Source organism: Chlamydotis macqueenii, chromosome 3 (assembly GCF_036417535.1).
Source record: "Chlamydotis macqueenii isolate bChlMac1 chromosome 3, bChlMac1.mat, whole genome shotgun sequence".
NCBI classification, from domain to species: Eukaryota; Metazoa; Chordata; class Aves; order Otidiformes; family Otididae; genus Chlamydotis; species Chlamydotis macqueenii.
Genome location: NC_141558.1, coordinates 7806856 through 7827984, shown reverse-complemented (window position 1 = coordinate 7827984; position 21129 = coordinate 7806856). Strand labels below are relative to the sequence as shown.

Here is a 21129-nt window from a genome sequence, read left to right as displayed (position 1 = left end):
CAGTTTCTGCCTAAAAATAATGCTGGAACTTTCCAAGGTTATACCACCTTCCTAAGCGTTGCTGCTGGTGATCAGTCTCACCGCAGGTCACAGTGAATCCCTCAGGCATGGCTGGAGAGGGCTGCCGTTAGCCACCGCCACCAGCCGTGTCTCCTGCTGCACCCTGTCTGCCCCTGAGCTTGCTGACCTGCCACAGCTTAGGTGGATTAGATCTCTTCTGCTGAGTCCCCCGCTTTAATAGGTGAATACCACCTTGGACATCTGGCTCTGGGGTGTTCCTGAAGGCTGGGACCTTCGGTTTCAGGTCACTGTGTTTTCAGGAAGGGCTCTGTAGATTTGAGAACTAATTCCTTAAGTCACTCCTGCGCCTTACAAGAATTGCTGCTGGATTCAATCCCTGCTGCATCTTTTTGTCTGTACTCACCTTCTGCATTTCTGCAAGTGAAATACTCAAAGTGGACAATGTTTTAAAGCCAGACCTTGCTTTCTTGTATTCATAGTGTTGCCGAATATCATTCATCTCCTCTTCTACATGCCTTTCTGGGCTGTAGATAGAAAACTTGAAATTAAATCAATCTGTTTGAGAGGAGGAGTTTCCTTAAGGGAAACTCGGGTCCCTTAAGACCTGGTGTTTGTTGTCCATCTCTTTGAAGCCAAGGAAGAGAAGGCGAGTTAGTTCAAAGTCTCAGGGTACAGCCAGTAGCAGTCTAGTCTATAGTGGTCTATCATAGAATCACAGAATGGTTAGGGCTGGAAGGGACCTTTAAAGCTCATCTAGTCTGAGCCCCCTGCAAGGAGCAGGGACATCTCCAACCACATCAGGTTGCTCAGAGTCCTGTCCAACCTGGCCTGGAATGTTTCCAGGGATGGGGCATCCACCACCTCTCTCAGCAACCTGTGCCACTGTTCAACCACCCTCAAGTGTAAAACGTTTTTTTCCTTATATCTAGTCTCAATCCACCATCTTTTAGTTTAAAACCATTACCCCTTGTCCTGTCACTACAGGTCTTGCTAAAAAGTTTCTCCCTGTCTTTCTAATAGGCCCTCTTTAAGCATTGAAATCCTGCAGTAAGGTCTCCCTGAAGCCTTCTCTTCTCCAGACAAAACAGCCCCAACTCTCTCAGCCTTTCCTTATAGGAAAGGTGCTCCAGCCCTCTGATCATCTTCGTAGCCTCCTCTGAACTCACTCCAACAGGTCCACGTCCTTCTGATGCTGGGGTCTCCAGAGCTGGACACAGTACTGCAGGTGGGGTCTCACCAGAGCAGAGTAGAGGGGCAGAATCACCTCCCTTGACCTGTTGGCCATGCTTCTTTTGATGCAGCCCAGGATGCGGTTGGCTTTCTGGGCTGCAAGTGCACATTGTTGGCTCATGTTGAGCTTCTCATCCACCAGTACCCCCAAGTCCTTCTCCTCAGGGCTGCTCTTGATCTATTCTGCTCGTGTCTCAATCACCTACCTCGTGTGAATTTCATATCATAGTTATGCAATAAACAGTCTCACAGTGTTACAGTAGAGTCTTTCCCTTCAGAAAACTTGTAGACTGATTGATGGAAAGGTCAGCTGGATTCATACAACTGGCAGGTGAGGGATGGAGTTTTGTTTTCCTGCCACATTTGAGATCACAAGTTCCTTGTGCCGGACTGAATGCTTTATTGTTACCTTAACTCTCCGCAAGGCCATAGTTCAGGTATATAGCAAGAGTGCTGAGTATTATGGCTACAAAAATGTGTATGTGTATAGGTTTAAAGTGTGAAACCAGATAGCTTTCACATCATTAAGCACTAAATCTGCTGCATAAAAGAGATGCTAGCTCACTGGGAGGCTTCATTCAAAAGACAAAGAAGCAGCGTGTGTCTCTGTCCCTGAGGCAGAGGAAGAGGAGACTTTTTGCTGCGAGAGAATTCAGTCCCTGAAGACACAAACTGGCACGATGCAGAGCTGAACAAACCACGTAGGGAGAATGGTCCTAGAGCTGGGGCACTCTGCAGAACAGGTGGGTCCCCAGTATAATTTCAGAGATGTTTACAGAGCAGCAGTCTCCAACCCTAACTGGAGAGCAGTCATGCTGCTGGATGGTAGGGAAACATGAATGTTTGCTCTAGAAGTGTGGAAGCAGAAATAAATCTTTTTTTCCTGATCTATTTCTCATCCCAAATGATGTTAGACAAGACCCATCCCCTGGCAGCTTGTCTTTGCCGATGTATGTGGAATCATCTACATTCAATAATCAATCAACAAGATTTCCTTCACACTTTAATGTCCACTGTCATGGACTTCTGTCTATGTTTTAACCAGAGGATTTTTCCACCTGCCTAAAGCCAACTCAGGCCACGAGCTTGTCATCATGATGATGGAGCCAGGTTTGCACTGGCTGAGAAGTTTCTGTCCAAATTATCTGCAGTCCATGAGGAAGGATTTCCCTTTTGTTTCTGAAACAAACTCACCTTTGGTCACCTTAAATGTCATTGAGAAGAACCTGCACATTTGCCACCTCCAGCAGCTTCAACGATTCCACTGGTGCTGGCCACGTCGGACTGTGAGGCTCAGCGCATAGACATTCCTGCTGACATCAGTGTGGGATGAATGCAAAACTGTAGCCGCCTCCAGACTCCTGGCAGCTGTGCTGAGCTGGCTGGGCAGAGAGAATGGGCAGCTCCAGAATTCCTGAAGACAGCTGCTAGGACGAAAGAAGAGCCATAAGACAAGCAAGGTCCTTAAAAACACCCTGCAATCCTCTCTTAGGGGGCTCTTGGATTGACAGCAATGACTGGGTGGAAAGATGTTGGATGTGGAGACCCAAATGCCGCATGCAGAGCAGAGGAGACTCGGAATCAGTTAACGCTTGCTGGTTACCAGATATTCACACGCTCAGCTTGTCCCTCCCTGAGTCCCTGCCTGCCTCGTGTTCGTACAAAAGCTGATCAATGCAAAAAGCAGCAACTTGACCCGAGAGATTATCAGAGACTGCAGCAAATGGTGGAATTTCAGTGCTGGAGGATTCCCGGGAACTGGACAGTCAGCAGAAGCAATGCTATGAAATCTAAGACAGACATATCTTAATTATTCAGGCTAATTAATATCTTAATTATTCTGGCTGTGCAGCTGAAATAATGAGGAGCTTGATAGAGGGCACAGCTAGAAAACATGCTGGGATCTTGGCCTTTTCCATGTCCTAGCACAGAAGGGAATGTGGTTTGGTCCTGATGCTGTGAGTAACGGGTGCTGATTGCAGGCTTGGTGTCTGTGGCCAGTAACGAGCCTGAGAGCCCAGCTCTAAACGAGGAGAACTGGTAGGCGAGTGTAGAGTATAATGCACAAGGAACTCACGCAAGACAGACACAAGGAACCAGAGTTCCATCTTTCTTCTCCTTCACCTTTTTTTCAGACCCCACTGCGTTCTCTCTGGTTGCCAACAGACCGTGTTGTACTTACTGCCTGCAGGGTGGCCCTGAGTACGACAAATCCAGGACTGAGCCATGCTGCAGGGCAGGCTGAGCTAATCCAGACATTATTTGAAACTGGACATAGTTTTGGAGTAGTCAGTGTGGCACTTGGCGAACGCTGGTGTGCCTGTGGCCCTCTCTCGGGTAGTTGCTCAGGGTTCTCGGAGAGCTCGATGTCCCTCGAGGAGTAATAAGAACTAATAGGAAGTAAGGACTTGGACCTTGTGGGGCAAACCAAGGACAGAGTAGGCACCAAGTTTAATCCATCAAACCCATTTTCTGTTGGGTATAGACTACTACTGGAAGATGATACTTCCCACCACCAGCTGGGGTTGTAATATCTCTATGCAAAAAAAAAAAAAAAAAAAAAGAGAGAAAAATGAAGCTGCTAGGGGCAAAGGAAGCACAGCACCTGCCCATGTTAGAAGAAATAAAATGGAGGAAAAAACCCTTTGCTTTTCAACTTGCTTCTGTACCTCTGTACACTCCAGTTCCTCTCCACTTCTTTCATTTGGCAAATTGACAGCTGGTAGCTGAGGATAAGCAATGGAACGTGGTGGGACGGCAGCAGAAGCTGCACTTGATTTTTAATGGTTTGGTCCTCAAGAAGCTTTGATTTTTTTTTTTATGCGTGGCTGTGAGAAGCCATTTACTTGGTGTGGTGCTCTTGCCTTCTGCAGAATGGAAGAGCCAAGGATCTTTGGATGAGTTGATTTGTCATCTGCTGGTCTATGTGGTGGTTGCCACCAGGCTTTGTGGGCTTCGGCTTTCTTCCCTTTCCTTCCCCCTTGCTAACAAGACAGCAACAAAAAATATGAAAAGAAAGAAAAAAATCAGAAAAATAAGAGGTGCAGACAGTAAATAAATAAAATCCAAGATGAATTTCAGAATGCCTGAGAAAAGGTGTTTTTTTCCTGAAAACAACGAAAGTGGTTCTTAAAGAAAACCTGTGTGCAGCTCTGCCCATTTTAACTGCAACTGCTCTGCATCTGCTCAGTGGCCATGGGAATGGTAGGACTGGAGTCCCACACTACTAGGAGAAAATTCTAACAGAGGTTCCCAGTAGAGCCACCAGCAAAGCTGGCCCAAGGACAGCTGACCAATGTAAAGAAGACATCATCCCTTGAGACTTCAGATTATTGCTTAAAAACTCCCACGGCAGCTTTTCCATGCCATTAATTTAGTCTCCAACTTAACCCTTGCCAGCAGCCAGAGGACTGCCACGAGTGCAGACCTCAAATAGAGGTGAACTCTGAGTGAAGATGGTCATTGATTCCTTAACTTCATCCAAGTGTCCAGATGACCTGAAGGGAGACTCCAGTTCTGATAGGTCCGCTGAACTGCGGACCTTCGTTGGGAAGCTGCTTTGAAAGGGGACAATCATCCTCTGCTGTTCAGTTGGCATCAGTGCTCAGTACTGGATGTTGATGAACGTTACACATGTGAAGAGCATGATAATGCTGAAAGAAATTCCAGGTAGGTTCCATGGAGCATGTGTATAATACCTGTATTTAGAAGATATTTTTGCAATAAGCTACTAACTATACATGACAACTAGACACATTATCACCATATTGGTGTGCCACCAGCATAGCAATGTGTCCAGCTGAAAATGTGCTCGTGAGGAACCTCACATTATCCCTGGATAATTCATTGCTGTGACATTGAAATGGTTGTTTTGTTGTTCCTTTTTATTTTAATAAGATTTAGTTGATAAAATTACGTTGCAAGTTCTTTTAGTGGTTGCTTTGAGACCTGAAGGACCCAGCGGATAAAAGGATATTTGCATGATTACCAGGTTTGTAAGTGTTAATTCATCTTTTAAAGTTTGAGGACATTTTAAGCAGAATAGAAGTCACAGATTTGATATGAAAAAGATTAATTTAAGGTTCTATCTTTTTCAAAGATACCAAGAGCACAGGCTTTCTTTGTACAAACTTGAACAAACTCCACATTCAATCAAGACCCATCAGAAGTTTCAGTAAAAGAAAATGCAATTAAAAGTCAATATATGAAAATGAGATTTTTAATTAATTTCATCAAAGAGACTTTGAAATCCATCAGCTGTGCATTTCTGAACATAAACCAGAGTGTAACAATGCCTTTCTCTTAAGATCAAGGGAAGTTCCAGCAACTGGTTTCTGTCTCCTGTGTAAATGTGTCTCCATTCCCAAGCTTACGTACATCAGACACGCCAGTCCTCATCGTCACGGTGCTGACTTGTAGCATCTACAACTGTGGACACGGGGAAATTGGCCACAATGAAAACCAAGCTCAGAAAAAGACTTAAACCCAGGTAGATTAGGAACTCTGCTTCAAATGCAACTCACGTTTTCCCACAGCAGGAGCGAGCCTGAAGTTGTCCTGAAGGTAAATAAAAAAGCACACGAGTAAGATAATGGCTCTAAGCAGTTTTGCACTAGTTTCTTCTCTTTTTTTCTTTTTTCCAGATGAGAGGTGTTAATTAAAACAAAGGTTAAACTCTCTAAGATTTTATGTATGTCTGGGTTTTTTTTCTTCATGTAATCTTTTCTAACTCTTTTGATGAACTTTCTGGAAGAAGGAAGCTGGTTACCCTGCTAAATTTATTCATAAATAATACTTGGTACAGTTGTAGCATTACACCTCACGCAACCTATACAAAATGTCAGTATTAACCCATATTCCAGTTCAGCTGGAACAAAAAAAACCACTTAATTTGTGCACGCTATCTCAGCAAAAGAGCGACAGCCTCAGTGGCAGATTCTGCTCGTTCCTGCCCCCAGCTCCCTGCTTTAGACCATGGCGATCCAGCTGCTTGTACATCCCTCTCCAAAGTTTTTGGCATTGAAAAGTGAAGTGTTGTTACCATTAATATTGTGCTTGATGCATCTTCAGCAATTCGGGCCTTTGTTTAACGTTCAGCTTTGGCACCGACCAGCCCATAGGTTTAGAAATGACTTTTTGATCAGAAATCTGTAGGGGGCCTACAGAAAAGATGGGGAGAGGCTGTTCAGTAGGGCCTGTTGTGATAGGATGAGGGGTAACAGTTTTAAAATAGAGGGAGGTAGATTTAGATTGGATATTAGGAAAATATTTTTTACACTAACGGTTGTAGAACGCTGGAACAGGTTGCCCAGAGGTGGTGGATGCCCCATCCCTGGAACCATTCAAGGCCAGGCTGGATGAGGCTCTGAGCAACCTGATCTAGTTGGGGATGTCCCTGCTCCTTGCAGGCGGGGGGTTAGACTAGATGACCTTTGAAGGTGCCTTCCAACCCAAACCATTCTGTGATTCTGTGATTCTATGAAATAAGCAATTCACTTACTTAATGTAAGGATTTAGTTCTGAGATTCCTAGGGTTGCATTTCAAGTGCAATGCTTGTCCATATGCACATAACACCCCATGAAGAACTGGCATAATCCCTTGACCAAACTGTTAACACCTTCTAGTGGGCAACTTGCACTTGCTGTGTCCGCTCTCGTTGCCTGACATGGCAATGGCCTGCACCTGTGTAGTTCCTGGTGCTCACGTGGGGAGCTGGAAGAGTCCTGCAAATCTGGTGCGACCTGAGACTGAGCACGCTCCTGGTGGGAGAAGGACACTGTGTTTCATCAATCTGGAAACAATACAAATAAATAGATAACAGTTCCAAAATACGCAGATAATTCTTATACACTGCTTTGCTGCATAACAGAATTATAGAAGCAGCAGCTGAGGCATGCGCAATTCAAGGAACCCTCTCCGGGTGAATGGAGCATTGCAGGTGGCAGAGATTTCCTGCAGAGCCAAGAGCACGCAGCCCGAACCCTCTCCTCCCGTGGGTTAGTGGGATGTTGAAACCAGGAGCTGGCATGGAAAAAGTCAAGTGGCTGAGAAGAAACGTGGACCATCCCCAGCATCCAGCTGAATGTGCAGCCAAAGCCGCTGTTCTGCATCCAGTGCCTTTCTGTGAAGAGTAACGGTGATTGTGGCTGACCTCCTGATTAGTGACAATTACTGAGAACTGCGGCTTGTTGTGTACAGGATGAAGCCTACAGTTACCAAATTATTTTACCAGGTTTCTTCCTCCTTTGTTCATCAAAAGCTGTTAACTTCTAGTTGCACCACAAGCACTGAGTGCTCTTTGCAGCTTTTGCTAACGTTGTGTCTTTAATATTGTATTTTTATGGACAGATGATTTTTTTTTGACACTGGCTGAATTTCCAAACAGGCAATAAAAAAAAAAAAGATTATACTGGTCCTGAAACAGCAGCTCCAATTCTATAATCTCGTCACTTGATTCCTTCTCACGCAGTAAGTGCCACTCTGAAAGTCTGATAAACCGCTTAGTGTTATCACGCTTTAATTTTATGGGTAGCAATCTTGGATTACTGTCTTTTTTTCAGTGCTGCCATCCATGCTACAGAAGCTTGTGCTGTTTTCTAAATTTCACTTTTGCATTTTCTCTCTCTTTCTCACTACAAAAGCCCGTAGAACATTTTCTTCTCTGAGCCTTTAAATTGGATGTTCTTAAGGTGACAGGTTAGTGAACGGCCCTTCTGCCAGCTCAGCACGTGTTATCTGTGAAAATTAAAGCAGATGTATTGAATCATAGAATGGTTAGGGTTGGAAGGGACCTTCAAAGGTCATCTAGTCCAACCCCCCTGCAAGGAGCAGGGACATCCCCAACCAGATCAGGTTGCTCAGAGACTCATCCAGCCTGGCCTGGATTGAAGGCAATGATGTTGTTCATATTAACCGTATTGTTTCAAAGTTAATAGGGAAAAATTTAAATAGGAAGACAAGAGATGTTTAGAAATACTCACTAGCAAGTGTTTATTTGAATGTAAATAAAGTCATTTTATGCCTATAACGACGTACTGGGTCTGGCTGGCACGGAATTCGTTTTCCTCATAGCAGCCTGTACGGCGCTTTGGATCTGTGACAAAAAGAGCGTTGGTAACACAGTGTTGTTTTTGGCTGCTGCTCAGCAGCACTTGCCCAGCATCACCAAGCCTTTCTATTTTTCTTCCTCTGTCTCCCTGTTGAGTAGGCTGGGGGTGTGCAAGAAGCTGGGAGGGGACACAGCTGGGACAGCTGACCAACGGGATATTCCGCACCGTATGACACTGTGCTTAGCAATAAAAACTGGGGGAAAGAAGGATGAAGGGGGAATACAGTCAGAGCTACGATGTTTGTCTTCCCAGGTAACCTGATGAAGCCCTGCTTTCCCAGAAGCCGATGGGAAGTACTGAATAAATTCCTTATTTTGCACTTGCATGCACAGCTTCTCTTTTACCTATTAAAGCATCTTTATCTCAGCTCATGAGCTGTTCTTGCTTTTGCCCTTCAGATTCCCACACAGGGAAGTGAGCCAGCACAACCGACCCACCACAAAAGATGACACAGGTGACAGCCCCTTCCCCAAATCCACACAGAGAAGCAAGTGCAGAGGTGGGCACAGGATGGGAAAGGGTGTTGCATCTACACACTATGGATATTCCACATGGATGGAACTCCAGCCACCTAAACCAGCGCTTACACTCTCAGTAACACCAGTGGAAACCCCCCCACACTTCTGCAGGCACTGTTTCTAAATAACAACTGTGTGATACTTCAGGCTCTGGCAGAAGTGAGGAAATGGGGGACAATGAAGTGTTTTCAAGGATTTGTTTATTATGCAAGTTTACTATCATCTAAAAACACCAACATATTAAAGCCCAAGATGGAAACTTCAGCTCAGGAGCTTGTAAGAACACGTATTTTCAACCACTGATACAAAGACCTCATCTATACTGGAAGAGGCAGATTTAAAAAACACTGCTCAGTATAAAAAAAGTTGATGTTTCCAAAGATCAAATAAATAATTTACAGTGATATGCAACAAAAAGTTATGGAAATCCACCAGAGATTTAAGACAGACTTATTAAGAATTTGCAGTCCTACACAGTAAATTTAAAAGTCTCCCATCGTAAGACAGGCAGTACAAAATCACTGTCCAAAATTATATTTTACTGCTGGGCTGCTCTGAGGGACTGCTGCCATCGAGAGTCTTGGAGGAGCAGTCTCTGAGGACTTCCAAGGAACTCGTGATATCCAGACTTTCCGAAGAAGCGGGTCTGCACCCTTCTGTAGAACTGATGATGTCCAAAGTTTTGGAAGAACGGGCGCTGTAGCCCTTGGTACTGGCATCTCTTACGACAATCTCCTGCGTGGACATAAACGTTAATGGAACAAAGCCCTCGCTGTCCGCGGTGAGAACAATCCAAGATGAACCTGTGAAGACACATAGATGTCTGTTTATAAGTTTTCCTGTAGTTAGGTATGTTTAAGGTATAAAGCATATTTCTTCTAAAATTAAGTTAAATGCTTCTGGATGTTTACAGCTTTTCTAGGGGAAAAAAAAAAGTATGGGGAGATAGAGGTTTTATAATCTCAAAAACAAAGGGCTGCTAACAATGATGGGAAACAGCTTTCTGACCAATTTTGGCATGAGATATAATAAATGCATGCTTGAAATCAGGAGGAATGAAATTCTGAACAGAATCCATAGGCATTCAGACTTGGTTTGAATTAGGTATTCATCACTACTTCACAGTGCTTAAGCTGTGCAGATGCTGTAAAAAGCAGAGATTTATTACATTAAATGACAAATTAGTATAATAAAAACAATTGAGAAACTGCCTCTATTATGTAATTTCAATATAATTAATTCCAATAATAAATTTCAATATAATTAATTCCAATAAAGGAAGAAATACTGTAATATTCTGTACAAACCCCGTATCTCTGGTGCATTTGCTATTTGACTTCACATGACCACTAGCATTATTTTTACAATTTGAAATAGTTTACGTATTTGAAATCCAAGTCACTGACTTCTACCAATTCAAATAAACAAGAAATTTTCATACTTGTATGATGAAAAAGTTGACGAAGAAATAAAACAGAGCTCGTGGAGAGTGAGAGAATTCAGAGCAACGTTTCCAGCTGTTTGTAAATGTACATTATGTAACTTCATGTCACAAATAAGGTCATGAGAAGATTGTAGCTTAAAAACACGCAGCCCTTTGGTCCAAATGAGATATTAAGCCAAAAGATTAAACTTGAACATCAATGCAATCCAGGAATTTGAAAATACCATTCCTACTCTGCCCCTTCATCTAGTAATACTTGAAAAACTAATTTAAAAAACCTACTGTAACACTGTTTGCTTTTAAAATGTACGTAGTAAGGCTAGTCATATGAGTGATGATTATTCATTCCTGGACAATCAATTCTGCTAAGTTTACATTTTTAAGCTAAAAATGAGAAGCAGAAACTAACACAGGTAATGGGGACATTGTTCTTGCCAGGAAGAGAAGCTGTTCAAGTCTTATAGCTCAAAATAAAATTCCAGTTTTAAAAATTGAGAGATTAGCATCTACAAAACTGCCTGCTTTCATACTGGGTATATCTGCTGGGTACATCACACGTTTCTGGGTTGTGCCACAACATTATTAAAACAGTCACCGTGTTTCGATACAGGTGACTGATCCTGCAATAGGAAAACTACTAAACCAACGTAAGATAGCTCTTCAAGATGGAATTGTTAGTGAATTATCTGACTAGAGTTTTATCTAGGTATTGGAATACTAAACATACTCTAAAAACTGTTTAAAGAAAAATAAAACTTGCACAATGGTAAGAACAGCAGCCTTAAGTCTGGGGTACTTGCTCAGTAATCTGCACACAGGCAGACAGCAGACGCAGCAGGCAAGGAGCTGGAATACAGTGCAGAAAACACAGGCAGTAGTGAGAGGTCGTATTCCAAAAGTGTGTTTCCTGTCTTTGCCAGAAGTAAGATGCTTAGAATTGACACGTACACAGGATGTGCACGGGATAAACGGATAACAGCAAAGACCATGGCAATAAGAAAGGCGGTTTTCTTCACAGCAAAAACTGAAGTGAAATGCACTGCTAAAAATTTACAGAGCTGCTTTTGTGTCTGTAAAAAACCACAGGATTTCTTAAAGGAGACCAGATGCCAAAACTACAGATTGGCATTACAGAAAACTGTATTCCAAAGCCATCAGTCAGCTCTAACCTCCTCATTTCTCAGACTGCTCGATTTAGAACAGCTGGGTGACAGAAATTCTCCTTTATCACCGGCTACTTGATAAGGGAATATCAATACATAAAAGTTTGCTCATCTTTTTTTTAAAATGTAATGATTCTTCTCAGTAAAAGCCCAGAGAAGAATATTTATGTTATAAAACCTATGAGCAAACTTTTATTAATAATCTTTAATTATTTATTCCTGGTTTTTTTTTCAGAAGGGATCATGCCTTTTGCTGCTGCTCACAGAGAATGTCGCATGCGTTTGAATTGTTTGTGCTGCTGGGTAATTACCACATACCATGTTGCATTTCTACAAGAGAGAGACTGAATATCTGCTGGACTATATCTAGACGGAGTTTACCACCACAAAGAATAACAGCTCGTCTTTCATCTGAATCACTTCTGGAAAGCTGCTTCTGTAAATTCAAGAAAGAATCATTAGATACGGTGATGTATCTTTAAGCAGAGATGTCAAAATGGCATTAATCAAAACAGGATCACAGACATGCCTTCACCTACATCACTTACAGAACGTCAAATGCCCTGTTCCTTCAGACCCATTTGCAAGATTTATACTTTAAAGTCTCAGCTCTCAAGGAGATAATCTGTGAGTGGTAGCAGCAAGTAATCGCGCTAATTCAGCACGTGTCAGAACAAAAAAAGGGAAACCATACACTGCTGCTGAAGAAACCATAAGCTTCATCCACAGTGCAATCCTAATTCTCATCCTACCACCTGTGAGGGACATTTTCCTGGGGAGTTAGTAAAGCAGCAGGTTTTCTGTCCTTCATAGAATCCTTTAGGTTGGAAAAAACCTTTAAGACCATCAAGTCAAACCATTATCCTCACACTGCCAAGTCCAGCACTAAACTGTGTCCCTAAGCACCACATCCACACATCTTTCAAAACCTCCAGGGATGGTGACTTCCCCCTCCCTGATCCACAGCTTACGAAGAGGTGAGAACTCCTTGCCTATGAATGTTTGGGACGAGGAACAGAATAACAAATCAGAAGGGCTTGTCTCTCTCACCTCTGACCATCACTGCTCTAAGCCTTAAAATCCAAAAAGCATCTTCAAAGAATATTCCCCATAGGGCACAGCAAAGCATTTTTCAAATCTGCAAAAGACCAGTTGTTACCAAAACTACAAACTCTGTCTTTGCACAGGATAAAATTCATACAACCGTGTCTACTCCAGGGGAACCTTTGATACCATTTCTGGGTTGAGACAAAAACATGACAAAGTGTATTCTGACTCTTCTTCCATGCTCTGGATGGACCCATCCATCTACAAGGAGGTTGTACAGTAGAGGGAAGGTTGGAGATGCACACACGCTCTTCACCCCCTGCACTGATAAACTCTGCCCTCTCAAAGACACTGCTTATTTGGGGCATTCGGGGTTTCCTCATCATTTCGTAAAATACAGCTAATAACTTGAGCAGAAGAGAAACAATCAGGGCTCAGCACTCGAGGTGAGGATCCCTGTTCGTCTGTTAACGATTTCTGAATCAAACATACTCTGATTGAAGTTAAAACACAGCATTTTCTGCCAGACTTTCCAATGTCACTTGTAATTCAAAAGCCAAATGCTTTTCTTGCCACAAATTATCAGTGATGAAAATAAGTAGGCAAAATTGTAGCATTACTTTAATTTCTGAAGCACTCACACCTAAGTGTAGTTAATCTACCTCTTGGAACACCAAGAGAAGCTGAAATGTAACTCAGTTTCAAACTATTAGTTAAAAGAGAGCTGAATATAAAACCATAACAAAAATTTGCGCTACCTCAAATTTAAGTAGGCCTCTAAACACACACCTCACTCACACGAATGAGACAGCAGAGTTGCTGAGGGAAACTTTAAGACTTAAGAGAGCTATCAAATCTGAGGTATCACCATTATTAAATGTTTACAATGGAAAATAGCAACGAGAATGAGGAAATATGATCTAGGACCTAAGAGTTCAATACTGCAAAAGTTGAGAATACCATTTTTTAGCAATAATAAAGCTGAAAAACACAAGCTTATTGAAAGGAAAATGACAGTTTAAATGACTTTGAATATTGACTAAGCTGACTTCTAGAAGAGACCCAGTAAATTTGTGCCAAGCTTTGATAATCAGGTAACTTACACTTTCTAGCATGAGATTTGGAAGTACTTTCTTTCAGACAAGGAAAGTGCCTTGCACATGAAATTTGATTTTAAATTCATTTTTAAGCTGTGTTAATGGAATTATCTATTGTGTCCCTAAGGGTCTCTTTCCTTCTCAGATGGTGCTCTCAGTACTAATTAGCAACATTTCAGTTTCAGAGCCAAAGCATTTTTCTTTTTTTTTCTTTCAGTCTCCATTATGTTAGTTGTCCTCACAGGAGGACGGGAGATTGATACCAATTCCCACACATGGAAATTTTCACTTGCCTAAGTTTCTAAATAGAAAGCTTCAGAAGTTGCCTAGGAAAAACATTACTTTCCTAGAATTTCACACAAATCTTTAATTCTACAACTGAACCGTCACGTGTGGGCTCTCTGGAGTCCCACCAGCCTCCGTGCAGAAGGAGAAGGTACGTCTGCCCGGGTCAGAGCCCATGAGCTCGGCCCCAGCGTGAGGTGGGGATAAAGAGCTGCACATTCCCAAATATTACATTGCTTTAAAAACACTGAAAGCCTGCAGAGTAATGGGACAGTAGTCCCACCTACACGAACAGCATGGAAATCTAACCCGATTGACCATTATGTGTTAATAGCTCTTTTTTTTTTTTTTTTTTTTTTCAGAAATGTTCTGGTTTTACCACTGGTATAGACAGCTGTGCAAGAATGAAAGCACTACTACAGCATCCATCTGAAATGGCAGTAATTTTAGTTTAAAAATACATTAGTTTAAGTTTAGTTTAAAAAAATATCTGAAATATGTCCCTCATTCTCTCTCTCATCAGAGAAAAATACAAATATGTAGTTTTAAAAGAACGGTAAATAGGGACTGAGATGCAATTACAGGAAGGGCAGGGAAGAAGACAACAAAACAAAGCCAGGATTATGTAAAAGCCTAAATAAGAGTCCTATCATATTCACCTGCATCCAACATGATCATTCACAGGTACCATACTAAACATTCGCAGGATGTCATCCTTCCTGGGCATAACTTGACAGGAGTTCATGTTTTAAATCTGCACAACGAACATACATACAAAACCAGGTCTTATCATTAAGGCTTCCAATACTAAAATTACCTGGCAGATGATGTTAATAAAGGAGGGTTCCTGAGAAGACGGGTACACTGGAAGATTCCTCTTCCCAGATTTTAGCAGCTCAGTTAATTCACAGAGATGATGCTGTAGTTCTGTGAAGTTACCAGACAGCTTCTCTACATTTTTTGAAAAGTAGCTTGCCTCCTTTTCACTTAAGAGGTTATTCTTGTAAGAATTTGGTATTTTGGAAGCTGCATCTGCCTGCCTTTTTGGAGATGTTGGCTTGTTAGAAAATGCCAGCGATGTGGCAGATAGAGCCACAGTCCGATTAACTGGTTCAGCATCGAGAGACTCAACAGCTGGAGGAAAATTCATGGAAATCTTTTTATCTTTGAGGTCACTCATGTTCAACAAGCTTTGCTCATAAACAGGACTCTTGATTTCTTCAATGAGTCTCCTTCTGCTGGTAGGGGACTGAATGGCAGCACGATCTGGTAGCAAGAGCCCACGGCTGAGAACGTGAACATCTGCAGAGAGATCATGAGGTACGTTTGAAAGGTTCGAACTGGAGCTCCCATTAAGTGATGCAGATGTTGAAGGGCTAATTTCAAATATTAGTTCCTTAATCATCAATCGGATCATGTATTTGTCTGATCTTGAAGAGGGAAGAAATGCAGGGTCAGTGAATTTTTGTCTTCCAACCAGTATCAGCAACAATTTATTGGTCAAGAAGCACAAGCCCTTTGGTTTCTCATTTTTCTCTAGCTGAATTTGTTGAATATTGGGTAAACTGGATGAAGTCAGCGAATAGACTAGAATAACATTACAGGTATTGGAGGCAACCGATACAGTTTGAGTTTTGGGGTCAAAAGCCATTATATCAGGAACCAGAATGCCTGGGATGCTAACTTTTTTGGTAGAGGTAACCTTTTTTTCAAAAGTCACCAAGATGAGATGTGAAGAATCCTGGCCGCTTCCTGTTAGGTAGTCCTTGGGCCTCAGGTGAAGAAGAGGACTGGAATCAGCACCCTGCTTGCTAGAAAGTATGTGAGTTAGATCCACAGGAGATGTAACAACAGACAAGGGCTTCTCAGAGTCCAGTGACTTCTTCCCCCCATCCATGGAATACTCTTCCTCACCGCATAAGCTGGACTGCGAGGGGAAGGACTCCGTTTCAATGCTTGCTGGAACTTCAAATGCAACACCAGCATTTAAGCCACAGATCTTGTCTAGAGGAAGCTCGGTGGTTACAGCAACTTGGAAATTCAGAGTAGCTTCCACAGCACAGATGTAGCCTCCTACATCAAAGATTGGGCAAAAAGAACAAGCATTCAGTGTTTTCTGAGCATCATCCCAAATATAAGAATGAAGGGCGCTACCTACTCCCACTACTAAGCGATTGCCTTCCTTCGTCCAGCAAGCGCAGTGGATGAGACCGCTGCCTTTAATATCTGCTTTAATTTTGGAGTTGTTGAGATGAACGGAGTGTAAGACGGAGGCATCCCGTGTAGTCAGCACAGCCAAGATCTCCTTCTTCGGATGCCACACGCAGCCTTGGGGGAGCACTGGAAATGGCTCGCTGATGTCGCATATCTGAGAAACTAAGAGCTTATTTCTTTCTGTAGCGTTAAAACAGAGCTGCCAAACAGTGATATGCTTTTTATGTTGAACAGCGAGCAGAGCTGGAGCCTCAGGGGGACACGGGCCCCAGTAGAGTCCATGGACGTGTTCAAACTGACCGACAACACTCGAGTCACCAAATTTTGGTTCTCCGTCATGAAGGTGCAAAGAAGTTAGGATCACCTGTTTCCCATCTGTCCAGGCAATACCATGCACAGGGTGAATTGCCTGGTATAAGGCATTAAGGCCAGTTCTCAGAAGCTTTGCCTTTCCTAGCTCCATGATTTTTAATGTGAGACATCTATACAAATTAAAGTGAAAAGAAAAAAAAAATATTATTGTATAGAGGATAGAGGATGATACCTGTACAATGATTTAGCTTATGACCCTGCCAATGCTGGACTCTTCCTTCCAGTGAAGTCAATACACACATAATGTTCATCTATGCTTAATCCTCAACCAGAGAATATTTTGGTTATGATGTTTCCACACAGTGAAATGCAAATTTAAGAGAAAGAAACTTTGCTGTTCACATAGGCTTAGTCTGCTGCATTTTCATCACAAGACCAGTCCTTTTGTTCCAATTGTCAGGTTGCTGCTTCTCAGAACATTTTCAAATTACTTCAGTATTAAAAATTTTCAAGATGTCACCTCTCACTCTCAGCTTCGTGGACCATTTGTGCTCCGATAAAGTAATCCCTCACAAGTATAACCAAGCATTAATGTATTATCTATAAATCTCATCCTGTATTAAGTGGGTGAGAATGAGGCACTCGTATGGTTATTCCAGAAAGCTCTCTAAAAAAGCAAATGTAATATTGAAGAAAGTCAGGATCAATACAGATTTTTCTTAGAAACTGAATGAGAAAATAATTTAAATTAACTTAGAACACAGGAGAGGGCCAAACCCATCTACCTGAGGCACGAACCATCCTATGATAGCATATGAATGACTGTTGTGGTTTTGTTTAGCGAGGGGGGACATACAATCTTCAGCATCCTCTAAAGCAGTGACTATTTATTTTCTTTTCCTAAATGATCCAGCACCTTTCTGTTAGGTACTGAATCTACAGCTACAAACCATCTTGCAGCTCACTACTATTTGCTGGGTAGAAGGGATGAAAGCAGTAGGACGCTGACTGTGCCCGCAGAATGGTATTTGCACATACCTAAATATCCACATAAAATATACATGCATTTTAAATGCTTTTTAAAAAATATCTGCAGTAATTCTGGGGACATTTTTATCATTTGGATATTGCTTTAGGTGGACTTATTTTCATAGCATCCTGCAAAGTAGAAATTACCAGTTTATAGACAGGAAACAAAACCACAGAAAAATTTCATTCCAGTATTTTTGAAGAACAGGTAACATGATTTGCCTGATGTCTCAAGAGAAGCCTTTTCCATTCTCTCCACATAGAGGGAGAATGGGAAACTGCCAGCAATCAGCATTCTCTGTAGTCTGCAACCAGGTGTCTGGGACATCCAGAAGCCATATGCAAGGCACCAAAACTTCAGGATGGGTGAGGATTTTACACACATTTCTAGTTGTTAAGCTCTGAGCAATCCCTACTCTGTGAAGAGAAGGCAATTCAATGGAATTGATGGTTTCTTCACTTAAGATTCTCCGTAGGATTTGGCTCAGCTGCAAAGCCATGGCACAGAATGAACTGTAGCTTTAGTAGGAAACATGAAAAAACAAGAAGAAAGCATCTGAGAAAGTCAAACTGTCAAACTGGAAGGGTTTATCACAACGTGCAGGGCCTGGCACTACTCAGTTTTTTAATTAACGGTTTGTGGATTACTCCAAACTTGCAGGAAGGGGATTGGAAGAGTGGATTTCAGAGACTAAAACTAGACAGAAAAAGTTATGGTATGATGATCAAGATAACTTCTTCTCAAACTAATAACAAGTGCAAAATAATAAACTTAGTAAAGAAAAAAAAAACCAAAACATGGATACATCTTCAAGAATAATTCCCTGGGTAGCAGTACAGCAAAAAAAGGATCTGGCTTACTGTGGATCACAAATTGAATATTTCAGTAATGTGAGAATGTTGCCAAATACGACAGTATAAGTCTGTAAAGTTTTTAAGAGGAATGCCATACTCAAGGGAAATAATTACCCCGCTTCCTCAGAGCTAACAGTATCTCCACTGGAGTATTGTGCCTAGTTCTGAGTTTAACAATCCAAGGATGATGGAAATGCTTAACAGAGCTCAGGGACTAGAGAAACAAGAGAAGTGGGTTTACTCAGTTTAGAGAAGACTGTGAGTTGAAATTTGTGAACACCCACCAGGCTGCTGACCGGAGAACACTGACCCATTGTTCTCCTGGTCTACTGTGACTAGTGTACAATAATAATCAGCTTACTTTCAACACAGCAGATTTAGGTCAGCTATTAAGGAAAACTTCTAACTACAAGTGATAGCTAGGCATTGAAGCAGGTTACCTTGGAGAGGGGAAGAAGGCACTCCATGAATTTCATAATCTGTAAGAGCCAATTAAGGAAATGCCCATCCGGGATAAGTTTAAGTACATTGGATCCTGTCTCATGGTAAGAGAGCATTTGAGGTACTTCCCAACCAACTTCATCTACCCAGCTCTCCTCTGACCTCCAGTATAACCGACCTCAATCTTGTTAAGCAACCACCACTTGCAGGAAAATCAAAACATTCACTGTTCGTTCTTTAGTACGCTGCATCACACGTACACTGCTGGGCAATACTTACTTATAGAAGGGAGATGATAACGTGCCTCGTAAGATATGCTAAGATACTAAGCCTCCTGGGCCATCTGGAGAGTTTCCTGCGATACAACAGACGTTTGACGCTATCCCCAGCGGACCTGGAAAACCAAAAGCACCAAGACACCCACTGGCCGTTGCGCTCCAGCCACCTCGAGCCCAAACCCCCGTCACCGGGCCCACCGCCGCTTCCAGTCGCGCAGGCCACGGCACTCGGGGCGTCGATGCTCCCCGCCAGCCGCCCGCTCACCGGTGGGCAGCCGCCCCGGGCCCCGCCTCACGCCCTCGCACCCTCCCCAGCCCTGTGAAGGCCGAGCTGCCCCGGGGCAGGCGTCACGCCGCTGTCACAGCCCCGTGGGCAGGCCGGGACGCCGGGTGAAGCACGGCGCCTGTCCCCAGCCCCTCTGGGGGCAGGTGTCGGGGTGCCAAGGAAACGCAGCGGGGAATCGTCCGGCAGCCAGTGCAGTTGGGGCACCGGGCGGCCATGGCAGGGGGTAGGGGAGTGCCCAAACCCGCCCGCCCGAGCCGCTTCCCCCGCGCCGCCGCCGCCACCCGCCCGCCTCAGCGATTCGCCGCTCCCTGCGCGGGCCCGCCCGCACCGATATTCCCCACCTTTCCCAGCGGCCCGCCCGCTCCTTCCCCTCCCCGCCACTGCCGGCGGCCTCACCCGCCCGGCGGCTCAGCCCCGCTCCGGTGAGGCGAATCCCGCGGGTGTGCAACCCAGCGCGCCGCTCGCCTGTAGCGGGCACCTCCCGGCCGCAACGCGGCCCCGCCTCCCCGCCCGGCCCTGCCCAGCCCTCGTACCTCCCGGCCACGAGGGGCGGGCAGCGGCTCTCCTCTTCGACGCTGAGCAGCGACGCTCTAGCCGGGCACGCCTGGGCTCTATGACCCATCCGGCAGGGCCTACAAGGGGCGGGCACTAGAACTACAGCTCCCAGGGGACAACGGGGCGGGGCGGTGACGCTGCTGAGGCCGCCTCAATGGTCGCCGGCGCTGGGGGGGCCGCGGGCGAAGTGGCGGGGACGTGTCCCCTCCAGCGCCGCCGGGGTGGGCCACGTCCCGTGTGACATGTCCGACCCGCGGGCCCCTGGCGTGGCTGCCCCCGTGTGGCTCTGAGTGAGGCCTGGGCAGGGACCGCAGGAGGGAGGAGACGCCTCAGATTGTCCCAGCGTGAGGGGGCCTGCTGGCTCGGGCATCAGCCGTGTGGACAAGGGGTAATGGTGTTAAATTAAAGAAGGCGGATTCAGACTGGACGTAAGAAAGACACTTTTTACACTGAGGGTGGTGGAACACTGGCACGGGTTGCCCAGAGAGGTGGTGAACCCAGAGGGTTCCCATCCCTGGAAACATTCCAGGCCAGGTTGGACGGGGCTCTCAGCAACCTGATGTGGTTGGAGATGTCCCTGCTCCTTGCACAGGGGTTGGACTGGACGGACTTTAATGGTCCCTTCCAACCCAAACCATTCTGTGATTCTAAAATTAATTTTTTCTCACAAGTATTATCTTCTACAGGTGGCAGTCCCATAGTTGGGTCCACTTGAAATGAGGCTAATGAAACACAAAAATGTGTCACGTGGAACAGTTCTGCACTCTAAACATACGAACTTAAGAAAAAAACAGGATTGAGCCTATCAGGTTGATAACACACCAAGACACTTTGTTTATACCATATAGCTCCTTTGAGTTTATTATATACATTATTAACAAGGATTTCCTTCTTGATAGAGAAATACATTCCACCTTTTGTTATCTTCATGGCTTCCTACTGTTGCAACGGGCAAAAGGAGAATTTGGAGAAGGTGAAAATCTTAACTAGCAGAGATTAGCGAATATTGAGGCATCAAAGATGCCTCAGAACTTATAATTATCACTAGACTTTTCATTGTCAGTCTGTCACACTGCCATTTTAATTGTAGGTAGCTCCTCCCACCTGGCAGATAGGCCACTGGTCTGAACGAGAAGCCTGCAAGTATCAATAGTTATTTGTATCCTTCTGCACCAGATGCAAAATGAGATACGTGCCTGACTTGGTTTGTGTTTGGTTTGTTTGTTGATTTGTGTTGTTTTGTT

At 43.9% G+C, this 21129-nt stretch overlaps 1 protein-coding gene across 2 annotated transcripts; it reads right to left on the bottom strand.

Annotated features, from left to right (window-relative positions):
- Positions 1-9061: 9061 nt before the first annotated feature.
- Positions 9062-19827, bottom strand: LOC104474771 (WD repeat and coiled-coil-containing protein). Of its 2 annotated transcripts, none has more exons than XM_086745421.1 (5): positions 19727-19827; positions 19046-19160; positions 14733-16611; positions 11805-11922; positions 9062-9682 (listed from the first exon to the last, which is right to left on the bottom strand). In XM_086745421.1, exons 3-5 carry the CDS (start codon positions 16590-16592, stop codon positions 9411-9413), a joined length of 2250 nt encoding a protein of 749 aa, XP_086601547.1. In that variant the 5' UTR covers positions 16593-16611; positions 19046-19160; positions 19727-19827; the 3' UTR covers positions 9062-9410. The 2 variants fall into 2 exon arrangements, with proteins under 2 accessions (XP_086601547.1, XP_086601548.1); XM_086745422.1 differs by lacking the exon at positions 19727-19827 and adding an exon at positions 19310-19523.
- Positions 19828-21129: the final 1302 nt, after the last annotated feature.

Excerpts from the sequence above, each read along its gene's own strand:
- LOC104474771 (XM_086745421.1), bottom strand. The coding sequence starts at position 16,592 with ATGGAGCTAGGAAAGGCAAAGCTTCTGAGAACTGGCCTTAATGCCTTA. Across the intron at positions 11,923-14,732 it reads TTATTAACATCATCTGCCAG|AAGCAGCTTTCCAGAAGTGA; the intron begins GTAATTTTAGTA and ends TTGAATTTACAG. Across the intron at positions 9,683-11,804 it reads TCTTGTAGAAATGCAACATG|GTTCATCTTGGATTGTTCTC; the intron begins GTATGTGGTAAT and ends GTGTCTTCACAG.